General features: G+C 43.6%; 1 protein-coding gene across 1 annotated transcript in view; it reads right to left on the bottom strand.

Annotated features, from left to right (window-relative positions):
* Positions 1-11,418, bottom strand: part of LOC124723012 (protein obstructor-E-like) — a 93,258-nt gene extending 81,840 nt beyond the window's left edge. The window contains exon 1 of the mRNA XM_047248187.1: positions 11,313-11,418. Coding sequence (XP_047104143.1) covers positions 11,313-11,355 — 43 coding nt within the window. The 5' untranslated portion in view covers positions 11,356-11,418. The remainder of the gene's footprint in view (positions 1-11,312) is intronic.
* Positions 11,419-12,338: the final 920 nt, after the last annotated feature.

Genomic DNA, 12,338 nt, shown 5'->3' with positions numbered 1-12,338 from the left:
GCCTGAAATGTGGTATTCTCGCCACACTCTTGACAGTGTGGATCTCGGAATATTGCATTCCCTAACGATTTCTGAAATGGATTGTCCCATACGTGTAGCTCCAACTACCATTCCGCGTTCAAAATCTGTTAATTCCCGTCGTGCGGCCATAATTACGTCGGAAACTTTTTCTCGTGAATCACCTGAGTACAAATGATAGCTCCGCCAGTGCCCTTTTATACCCTGTGTACGCGATTCTACCGCCGTCCGTATATGCGCGTATCGCCATCCCACGACTTTTGTCACCGCAGTGTAAAGCTATGTACTAAGAACTGATGTATAAAAACTTTTACTATTAATATATTGTATGTACTTTATTATCATTATCGCCCGCAGCTCGTGGTCGTGCGGTAGCGTTCTCGCTTCCCACGCCCGGGTTCCCGGGTTCGATTCCCGGCGGGGTCAGGGATTTTCTCTGCCTCGTGATGGCTGGGTGTTGTGTAATGTCCTTAGGTTAGTTAGGTTTAAGTAGTTCTGAGTTCTAGGGGACTGATGACCATAGATGTTAAGTCCCATAGTGCTCAGAGCCATTTGAACCATTTATTATCATTATCACTATCGTAATCATCTAAAAGTGGGTTTGACAATGAGTTCCCCATAGAACCAAACCTTGGATCCGCATCTTTCTCTGCATCTTCCCATCTTTATCGTCTTGGCTTTACCTTATCAATTGGAATCCAGAGAATAACCTGTCAGCCTATCGCCTGGCTACAGGTCCCACATTCTCCATTTGATTTTCTAACAGTCATAACTAAGTATTCCACCTCAGTCTGTGCCCTGTTCCACTTTTCTGTTTTCATTTATCTCCTCATAGTACCCAACACACATATCGCCATTGCCCGCTGAGCAGCCCTACTTTTTAGGATGGTTTTCGCATTTAAAGTCCTTGTTTCAAACATGTAGCACATCATCTAGTGTTAGAAGATGACAGTGGTTAACAGCCTCCACAAGGACCCTGCCATGATAGCAAAGCTGTATCTCACATTCTCCCAAAATCTCATTATGTACCACATTCTTTTTCTTTCCTCGCATTTTCAACAAACATGTAACGTTACCTGCTTAATAGAGCTTTGATCCGCTTTTGGAACGCAGTGCAGTAGGTATTTTGTGTAGCATGGATTCGACAAGTCCTTGGTAGGTCTCCTGAGGTATGTGACACTAGATGTCTAAGAATAGGTCACGCAATTTCTTAACTTACGGTACGGTGGTTGATGCCCGTGAGGCTGCGCGCAACAGCGTCCCGGATATGTTCCATCTGTTCGAGATCAGGTATATGCGGTCGGCAAGAGAGTTCACGATCACGCTCTTCAAACCACTGTAGTGCGCTTCTGGCCTTATGACACGTACAGTTACGTTGCTGGAAGAAGCCACCGCCGTTGGGGAAGTTGTGATGCATTTGACCAGGTAACACAGCTCCGTTGATCCACGGTTTTCGCCTGCCGCAGAGCCCCATGGTCAGTGATGTGCGCTGAACGGCGCGCTCTGAAACACTTGTGCCTACCTAAGCAGTGTTCTCTGTCGTATGATCTGAAATAGATCGTCGCCTATCCTGTTTTACAGTGCAGCCAAGTCTGCGACTTGTATGTTCTGTGCTGAAGCGTTGTCGTCCAACATCCTGTCGCCTACTCGTGTGTTCATCTCCATCTCTAATGACACTCATGTCGATGGGACGTTAAACCCAATCTTCCTTCCTTTTTTCGTGGTTTCGTCGTTCCGCAACCCCTGCTCCTAGATGCTCTCGGCAGTAGCGCTTCGCTGTTTCCAAGATGATCGATCCCAGGTGCCGGCCCATAACAACCTGCTCTTTGCTACGTCGCTTATGTCAGTGTTGCCTGGTCGGATGAATCGCGTCTTCCCCAATGGCGGTGGCTTCTTCCAGCGTCACGTGACCCGAGATGCCATCAGGCGGAATTCACACTCGCGGTCGGCAGTGATCATAACGTTTTCGGTCATCACTGTATTTTGTATACTGAATCGAATTGACGAGAAAATAATTTATGACACAAGTTGAGTAAAAGAAGGTATTGGTTGATAGGACACATCCTAAGACGTGAAGGTATCATCAATTTGGGACTGACGTGAAGTGGGCGGTGTAAAAACTGTAATTGTGAATCAAAGTTTGGTTGTAGTAAGAAAGTTCAAGTGAATGTGTGCTGCGCAGTAGTAATGCAGCAATTAAGAGACTAGAGTAGACTAGCATGGAGAGCAGTACCAAAGTAGTTTTCCTGATGAAAACCACAGCAACAATAACAAAAGGTATGACGCATTTCCACACGCAGAATAAACTGTTCATTCTTCAGATGGGTGTACACTCTAATGAAATATATTTATTTAAGTAGTTAATTCCGTGTTCCATAAATCACTGGCATAATTCTTGTTAATATGATGTAAAAGCGGTCGGTTTACAGGCTAATAACACACGATTCGTTTCTCGGTATGAATACATGCTGCCTATTTACATAAGGTTATGAGGAGTACATAGTGGCTTAAATATAAGAGAACTGCACGTATTTTTATTGAAATTACTCTTGATACTAGTGAAAAATACTTGAATTTAACAACAAATGTAAACGTCATAGTCGTTTGGATTACATATGCTACCATTTTTATTATAAACGTGTTTACGTAATAGAAAGAGGCATTAAAGAAAACGATTTCAATTTAGAATTATATTTACCTTGCTATCTGGTAGGAGTTTTATTGAATTGCGCATATTATCGAAGATTTTTGTGGTTTTGTGTTGAATACCTTTCTGAACCACTGGCAGCTTTAACGATGAGTTATATTTTCTTCTGATGTTGTAGCTGTCGACATTACTTTAATTTGAAAATTGCGATGGATTCTAAATACTGTGAAAGTCCGGATGGAATGCTTAAAAGACGCCTTGGTGAACACTACATGTTATCTCAGTGCTCGATTTACGCAATTAATATTTTATTTGTAAGAGATGAAATACTCTAGAAAATTATGCCACATAAAACATTAAAGAGTGAAATTATCATAAGCTATTGATTTATTTGTGTATGAAACTAGCAGTAGTGTGAAGACGAAAATTTGTTGAATGTTGCTGGAGAAGCCGGTTGACATTGTTCCTCCAGTTCATGAGTCCATCAATATGTACACCAAAAAATATGGAAAACCACAACTCAATTCACTGACCAGTTGTTGACGTTATTCCATTTCTGGCCACGAAATGAATATTCTGTGTTTAATTCAGAAATAAATATGGGTTTTGGAAAATATTACTGACAAGTATCTATATTGTTGTCTCTCAGACAGAGGTACCGGTAATCATAAACTTTGTCATCTACGACAAAAAATTAAATGTTATTCACCTATATAAGGAAAAGGAATGTATCTGAACTTGAGCGCTGTCGGACTCTATTTGCGATTTATTTTCTCACAGTCACTAAAGTATCTTTTCACTTCACCATTGTTTAAATTATTTAGAATCACTTTAACATTCTTTTTACAAAGTAGGATCGAAACCAGTTGTTTGTAAGAGTATTATTATCCATTCAGTCAGATGATCTGGAGAAAATTACAAAAAATCACCTGATGTATTTTGTTCTTTGAGGTTTTGAGTCGAGCAATACTTTAGAAAGCGTAACTGTGATGTACTATGTAAACTGCTTCTACTCACCTGTGGATTACAGCTGTCTACCGGGCTGGGAGTCCAATGCGGAATTTTGCTTTTCGCAGCACCGCACTACCGACTGGGCCATCTCAGAACCTCTTAGGACTAGGGGCTGTGTGGAGTTTGTAATTTTAGAGAGAGGTACTAGCAGAAACGAAATTTCCAGTCGGGTCGAGAGGCGTGTCTGCGTAAGACGAAAGTCTATCTGTGAGTTCATACTGGAACACGATTTTATCCGCTATCAAGCTTCATACTGTCGCATGTTCCCCGTGTAACATTAGCAGAGGAATATTTCAATACGTTCTAAACGTTTGCCTTGAGGTAATGTGTGTAAAATTATTAGTTTTCTGGTACATGATCACACAACACAGATCTGGTCCATGCAGTGTATTTATTTGCTCAATCGATGTCTTCTACTTGGCTTCTAACGACTAGTTAAGTATGTGGCCTTGATGACAACTAGCTTTCTACATCCAGGTAGCAAACACTCTCCCACACAGAGCATATGACCGTCCAAGTTAGTTGTATCCGAGGTCATGCTGTTGGATGTTGCGCCACATACCACAGATCGCACAACTGTTCTTTTCTTTTTTTACGACGTTTGGTTTCTTCGTAGAAGACAGTCTACATACACGTTTATTCAAGCAGTATATGTATACTGTATATCAATCCTTTCTAGCAAAAGATCATTTCAATATGCCAAAAATGTGAAATATCTAACCGTACAGAAAGAGACTCGCAGTAGAAGGTGTTCCAGGAGGAGCCGTAAATATATTACGAGGTAGCAGTACAGACTAATTCGAACAAAAAATTCCATTTGACGTGTGTCCAATTTTTATTGACTACATTGATACAGCTGTTTGACTGTAACCCAAACAAACACTTATATAAGGCGTTAAGAAAAGGAAATTGATTAAGTTCAATGTCCCCCCCCCCCCCCCCCGTCTTCAAATAACTTTCGAACATTATTGGCAACAAAACGTGTAATTCTCCTGAGATCATCTTGACTTTCTTTTCATTACGGCAGCACTATTCATAATACGAACGATCAGTTCGTCTCTTTGTTTACTTTGTGTTTGTAGACTTCGCCGTTCAGCCATTCCCACATGCAAAAATCTGAAGGGGTGACTTTCGGGGGCCTGGTTAGCCAAGAAACGATAAGCTTATCTGCTGATCCCATTAATACTGTTTATTGGTGAAACCACATTCACTTGCAACGGTATCAATAATACTTGTAAACACTAACCTAACCTAACCTAACCTAACCTATCCAACAGAAATGCCTTTGGGGACATACATTTTCAAATGTCAATGTGTTGTGTGGTCTTATTCCTCTTCTTTTTCTTTTCCTTTGCCCGCAGTTACGCGCGTCGGCACGTTAATAATCGCAGCTGGCATTGTTAATAACAACGGGTGGCTGGTTGCCCTTACTGTCGCCACGCATATCCCCTTCCTCCCCCAGTCCCCTCCCCCTTCTGAGACGGAATTTGTGTACCGCAACTGCTTGCCTCTAGTGCTGTCCATGCAAACGTTTGCGAATCCTGTAACAGAGACGGGAAGTGGGTACCAACCCAGTATTCTTGTAGTCGGATGTGGAAAACCTCCTAAAATCACATCAACATCAACTCTGGCCGGGACACCAGCCCTCGAAGTTAATACTCCGGGCGGATTCGATCTGCGGCCGGCGCGTCTTTCTGAATCCCGTAAGCGGCATGCTCACACACTCGGCTGTCCGGGGGTATGTGTTACGGGCTATTATACACAATCAGTTAATTGAGTCTGTTGTGCTACCACATCGTCTTACAAGGCCTCGTTATTTTTAGACTTTCTTGAAATTTACCTTCCAGAATTACTGTAAGGTGGTACTTTGGGTACACGAACGGGTATTTTCTTCTGGAATGAGGAAGTCCTCGCACATTCTAGTCGTCAGCTCATACATCAATTAAACATAGCATTCCCCGTAAGACAGATCGACAGAAATGGTCACATTTCTTCGACACTAATATCCCCAGACCTTACTTATTTACATTTTTACCTGCAGGGATTGTTGAAAGGGGATGTCTAGAAATAAAAAGTAAACACAAGAGACGAATTGATCGTCCGAATTATGAATAACCTGCCGTCATGAAAGAGCGCCAAGCCGGCCGCGGTGGTCTAGCGGTTCTAGGCGCTCAGTCCGGAGCCGCGCGACTGCTACGGTCGCAGGTTCGAATCCTGCCTCGGGCATGGATGTGTGTGATGTCCTTAGGTTAGTTAGGTTTAAGTAGTTCTAAGTTCTAGGGGACTCATGACCACAGATGTTAAGTCCCATAGTGCTCAGACCCATTTGAACCATTTGAAAGAGCGCCAAGACGACTCCAGTAGAGCATAATCGGTAGGACCACGGTTGAAGTCCCTGCCTGCCCTTATTCTTTCCGCGATTTCCCTAAATCGCTCCAGGCAAATGCCGGGATGGTTCCTCTGAAACGGTGCTGCCGATTTACTTCCCCGCCCTTCTCTAATACGAGCTTGTCTTCGTCTCTAAGGATTTCGTTGTCGACGGGACGTTAAACAGGAACCTACGTTCATTCGTTCGTTCCTTCCTTCCGCCTCCGCAGCTGTGCAGTCATCGCGTCTGACTACCAGGCAGGGGTCCAGGTTCGATCCTCGGCCGGATCGGAGGTTTCAGCCGCTCGGAGACTGGGTGTTATGTTGTTGTTGATCATTTCATCATCATCGACGCGCAAGTCGCCGAGGTGGTGTCAAATAAAAAGACTCTCACCAGACTACCGAACAATCCCGGGTGGGGACTCCCGGCCAATAATGCCATATGATCATTTCACTTCATTTCCTTCCTTCTTTCAGAAGAGCACGACGTGCAGTTGCCAAAGCGACAAGAAAGTACATTGAAGTCAGAGGTTTTTTTATTGGAATTAGTGTACATTGTTACCTCCTAAAAATGTACTATTCCTCCTGCCACATCTGTATACATCAACGCCAAACAAAGCTAGTATCACTCACGTGGAGACGATTACTGTTGAACGTTGCGGAGAATAAAAACTAATGCGAGAGGCGAAAGGAAGATTCCAAAATGGCTGTCTGGCGTTACCAGGATCGGCAGAATTCGAAATGAGAAAGTATAAGTATGATTAAAAGTTACTGAAATGTTCAAAAAGTCTAGTAGAGAAGACTCTAGTAGCATGAACAGGTCACGAGAAGAGACCCATAGTGACCTTGCGGCCATAGCGCAACTACACTATGTCATCAAAAGTATCCGGACACTCCGAAAGATATACGTTTTTCATATTAGGTGCATTCTGGTGCCACCTACTGCCAGGTACTCCATATCATCGACCTCAGCAGTCATTAGACATCATAAGAGAGCAGAATGTGACGCTTCACGGAACTCACGGACTTCAAACGTGGTCAGGTGATTGGGTGTCACTTATGTCATTTTATATCGTGTGTAGTGACCACAGTAAAATTTGGAGGCGGTGGTGTTACCGTGTGGTCGTGTTTTTCATGGAGGTGGCTTGCAACTCTTGTTGTTTTGCGTGGCGCTATCACAGCACAGACCTAAATTGATGTTTTAAACACCTTGCTTCCCACTGTTGTAGGGCAATTCGGGGATGGCGACTGCGTCTTTCAACACGACCGAGCACCTGTTCAAAATGCACGGCATGTGCCGGAGTGGTTACACGACAGTAACATCCCTGTAATGGACTGGCCTGCACAGAGTCCTGACCTGAATCCTATAGAACACCTTTGAAATGTTTTCGAACGCCGACTTCGTGCCAGGCCTCACCGACCGAGATCGATACGTCACCTCAGTGCAGTACTCCGTGAAGGATGGGCTACCATTCCCCAAGAAACTTTCCAGCACCTGACTGAACGTATGCCTGCGAGAGTGGAAGCTGTCATCAAGGCTAAGGGTGGGTTCAAAAATGGCTCTGAGCACTATGGGACTTAACTGCTGAGGTCATCAGTCCCCTAGAACTTAGAACTACTTAAACCTAACTAACCTAAGGACATCACACACATCCATGCCCGAGGCAGGATTCGAACCTGCGACCGTAGCGGTCGCGCGGTTCCAGACTGTAGTACCTAGAACCGCACGGCCACTCGGGCCGGCGCTATGGGTGGGCCAACACCGTACTGAATTCCAGCATTACCGATGGAGGGCACCACGAACTTGTAAGTCATTTTCAGCTAGGTGTCCGAATACTTTTGATCACATAGTGTACCAGCGGCCCCACGGCTTACGCGCTACATATTTGTTAATTTGTCATCCCCTCGATGATTTCTCCCCTCTCCTACAAAAGTACCTCATTGCTTTTTTCTGCATGGATTCAGCAAATTTTATTGTTTTGTAATTACGTTTTATAAAAATTATGTATTATTGAGAAATATTACATTAAAGTAAAAGTGTAGTCAACTCTAGGATCAGTTTTAACATCACAGTGCTTTCCTGGCCTGGCTCTGTTGGTGACGGTATGCCGTTGCGTTCTTTCGACTTTTGAATTTACTTATCCAGTTACAGGGGAACCTACAGTTTAACGTGGACTTATAGCAACGGTTAAACTTGGAAGTTTCCACAATAACGAACAATGACACAGGTGAAAGAAATGTTCCATGGCAGATGAAAATTACGTGACTGACCGGCAATCGGCCCCAGACCTTTCTATTCGTAATAGTGGTACTTAACCACCGACCTATCGAGAAATGAGCTATATTAATGAAGAGTATTTTACAGAGCAAATTAATTGTATCACTGCAGTAAGTAAAGATCTATGTATAATTCTTCATGACAGCTGTGAATACTGAATTTTATGTTATGTGTGATAAAGAAAACAAAGAACAAATTTTATTCGCTTTACGCTACGTCTAGTGTGTGAAAGAAACAGGGGTCTGTAATCGACTGCTGACGACATAGGAACTGAAAATTGTTGTATAAGTATTGACGGATATTTTCTAATGTTTACATGATTAAAAATTCAAAATGTTGAACTCACTATAACATTTGGATGAAAAAATATCAATAGTTTTTTATGAGCCCTAGAGGAAAATATCTCTTTCCAGGAATTGTGTTTTAATTATAATTTTACTCCCCATGCATTAAATTTCAGCAAAGTAAACTAATTGTTTGTCTTTGAATACAGGTTTTTAATGATTTGCCATATTCTGTGGGCAAGATAACAAAATTGCATAGTTTTCTTTCATCCACGCTCGATCTTAAATGGTTTTTAATCACTTTAAGGTATTGCAACTACGTACACAAGATGCTATATTCATTGGCATTGTTGTAAATATTCGCAAAGCTGTTAAGATGTTTGGATAAAGAACTTTTAACACGTACTTCAACAAAAAAGAAATTTAAAATATCAAATGAGTCAAAGATTTTTGTCAGCGCTTTCGCCTGGAAGTTCCATGCGGCTACTTTCTCAACTAGCTTTAGTTAGCACTTGGCTCCTGTCTGTGCTCTGGGCCAAGGCCGATCTCACCACCCACTCGGTATGGCCCAGGAAGAAGTGGAACGATTGTGTTCGGGAGGTTTGGAGGTATAAAAATTGATAAAGGGTGACACCCTGGAGCTGGTTAAATGGAAGAAATTTCTCAAAAACGGAAACTCTGCGTAAGGTGGGAAAACATACAGCAATAGCAGCAGCGGCGGAAGAAGAAGAAGAAGAAGGAAAAAAGATGAATAAGAAGAGGATAAAAGAGATGGCTTTTTCAGGGCAGTGGTAGTGGTCATCAAAGACATACAGTGAAATTGTCATCATTAGATGATATAGCAACATGACTTCTTACGACAAGAATACTCATACGATTACACACAGAGTATGCAAAAGAACTTGCTACTATTCCAGAAGAAACCTGTCGTAGGTCGCTGGAGGATCGAAGCGTTCTTAGTGATTGTAGAAATGCGCTTTCCATAAGGGTCGTCGAACAGACACACGCGTCTATAGGCCTAAATCACTTATGTAAGCCTGGTCCGGAATTTTGGAACATTTTCATATTCGCGTATTATGTGTTTTCTGGAGACCTAAAATCTCCTCTCTGTGGATCAACACTGATTCGGCAAACAACGACTGTGTGAAATCCATCTCGCACAGAAGGCTGTTAGTACGGGCGCCTCGGCTGATGCTATGTTCCTTGACTTCAGCACGCCGTTCGATACGCTTCGGCACTGTCGTTTAATGGACCAAATATGAGCGTACGGAATATCAGGCAAACATTATTATTAGATTTAATAATTCCTACGAAATAGAGCTCAGTATGTTATTCGTAACGGAGCTAAATCTTCGGACTCAAGGGAACCTTCGGGCGTACCTCGAGGGAGTGTTACAGGACCAGTACTGTTACAATATGTATAAATGATCTAGTGGTAACGTCGAAAACTCCATAAAGCTGTTCGCGATTAATGCTGTTGTATATAGGGAAGTCGCAATCCAAAAAATTTTACAAACTGCAGAGGACTTTCATTTAGTGCAGAGATTGGCTGTTGAGCCTCAGCTTAAACAATATAACGTACTGAGCATAAATAGTCTGAAAGACTCGTTACCGTATGATTATACGATGACTGAACAGTCGCTACAAGCAGTCACACCCATTACAGATGTGGGAGCATGCGCGGAACGATCAGATAAAGCTAATCGTAGGGAAGCCAAAGGCCAGAATGAGAATCATTGGAAGAAAGGCAGCTTACAAATCCCTCGCTCCACCGATACTTAAGTATTGCTGTCGGTGTGGGACCGTTACCGGATTAGATAAATAGAAGAAATAGAGAAAATCTAGAGAAGAGCATCGCTTTTTGTTAGTGGTTCGTTTGGAGGAAAGAGCGAAAGCGTCACCAGTGTGCCCATACAGCTCCAATAGCAGACGCCAGAGGGGCGTTGTACATCTCTGAGCGGTTCACTGCTACATCTACATCTACATCTACATTCATACTCCGCAAGCCACCCAGCGGTGTGTGGCGGAGGGCACTTTACGTGCCACTGTCATTGCCTCCCTCTCCTGTTCCAGTCGCGTATGGTTCGCGGGAAGAACGACTGCCGGAAAGCCTCCGTGCGCGCTCGAATCTCTCTAATTTTACATTCGTGGTCTCCTCGGGAGAAGCAATATATTCGATACCTCATCCAGAAACGCACCCTCTCGAAACCTGGACAGCAAGCTACACCGCGACGCAGAGCGCCTCTCTTGCAGAGTCTGCCACTTGAGTTTGCTAAACATCTCCGTAACGCTATCACGCTTACCAAATAACCCTGCGACGAAACGCGCCACTCTTCTTTGGATCTTCTCTATCTCCTCTGTCAACCCGACCTGGTACGGATCCCACACTGACGAGCAATACTCAAGTATAGGTTGAACGAGTGAGAGAAGAGTTAACCGATATAATGGTCCCTCCTCCGTATATCTCGGCAAAAGAGCACGACCGTCATACTACTGAGATTCGAGCTCACTCGGAGGCTTATCAACAATCGTGCCTTCCACGAACCACTCGCATCTGGTATAGGAAAAGTGGGAAGTGACAGCGTTACACCAAGTACTCTCCGCCACACACCCTGGGTTGGCCTACGTTGTACAGATTATGTGCAGATAATATGCTTGTTAATGAGGGCAGCAACACTAGAAGAGAGAACGAGAAGTGAGACAGTACCTTGGGCGCAGAAGGCGAGGCAGATGAGCGCGGCGTGCAGCATGGCTGGTGTCCGTGTGTGCCGCGGATGGTCGGCTGCGCTTACTTAACACGGCGGCCCCCTGCTGCGCACCTGCAAACATGACGCAGCGCCGGCCAACCTCTCACCTCGCCGACCCTCCCCCCACCACACACACACAAATTGATGCCCCTCCATTCCTTACGTCTGCACACCGACACACACACACACGGTTGCCAAAATAAATGGTTGCACTCGCGTTATTGTCCGCACCTGCTGCTGTTCGTCAATATAGTCAAGAAAAATAGTTTGTAGTACGCTAAGTACTCAGTTACGTACTACCTGCGCACAAGTGAAACAAGGAACTATTTGTAGCGAAGTTCTAATTACACTAAATCTACACTACTGGCCATTAAAATTGCTACACCAAGAAGAAATATAGATGATAAACGGATATTCATTGTCGTCGTACAACAGTTTACAAAAATATAGAAAACATTGAACTAACGACAACATCAGGAGACAAGAAGAATCGCATTCCAGTGAAGAGTGTTGCAGCCCACGCCCTAGTCGATGGACCTTGTGTATTTCTTGGATGTTCTCTTAATTGTAGCTTGGATATAAACGATACTTTCTCACATGGAAATGGGTGGTTTACTGTTGCCATAGTGAGAGGTGGTAGTGGAGTTTCTAGTGTACCTGGACTTGAAAGTTTTAATGATAGAGATGTAATAGCCTATCGCACCTATCATATGTTTGAAATTGCTAATAAAGACTTTGGTAAATCTGCTTATGATTCTACTTCTCCACTTGTATTGTATACACGTAACAAAAGAGAAAAAAAGGATACTGGCAGAAGTAAAGCTGTGAGGACCGGGCGTGAGTCGTGCTTCGGTAGCTCAGATGGTAGAGCACTCGCCCGCGAAAGGCAAAGGTCCCGAGTTCGAGTCTCGGTCGGGCACACAGTTTTAATCTGCCAGGAAGTTTCATGTGGTTGAAAACTGAAAGGTCCTCTAAATGGGTCCGAA

The sequence above is a fragment of the Schistocerca piceifrons genome, chromosome X (assembly GCF_021461385.2).
Source record: "Schistocerca piceifrons isolate TAMUIC-IGC-003096 chromosome X, iqSchPice1.1, whole genome shotgun sequence".
Lineage (NCBI taxonomy): Eukaryota > Metazoa > Arthropoda > Insecta > Orthoptera > Acrididae > Schistocerca > Schistocerca piceifrons.
The sequence above is the reverse complement of the archived record's forward strand: the minus strand, read 5'-3'. Positions and strand labels throughout refer to the sequence as shown.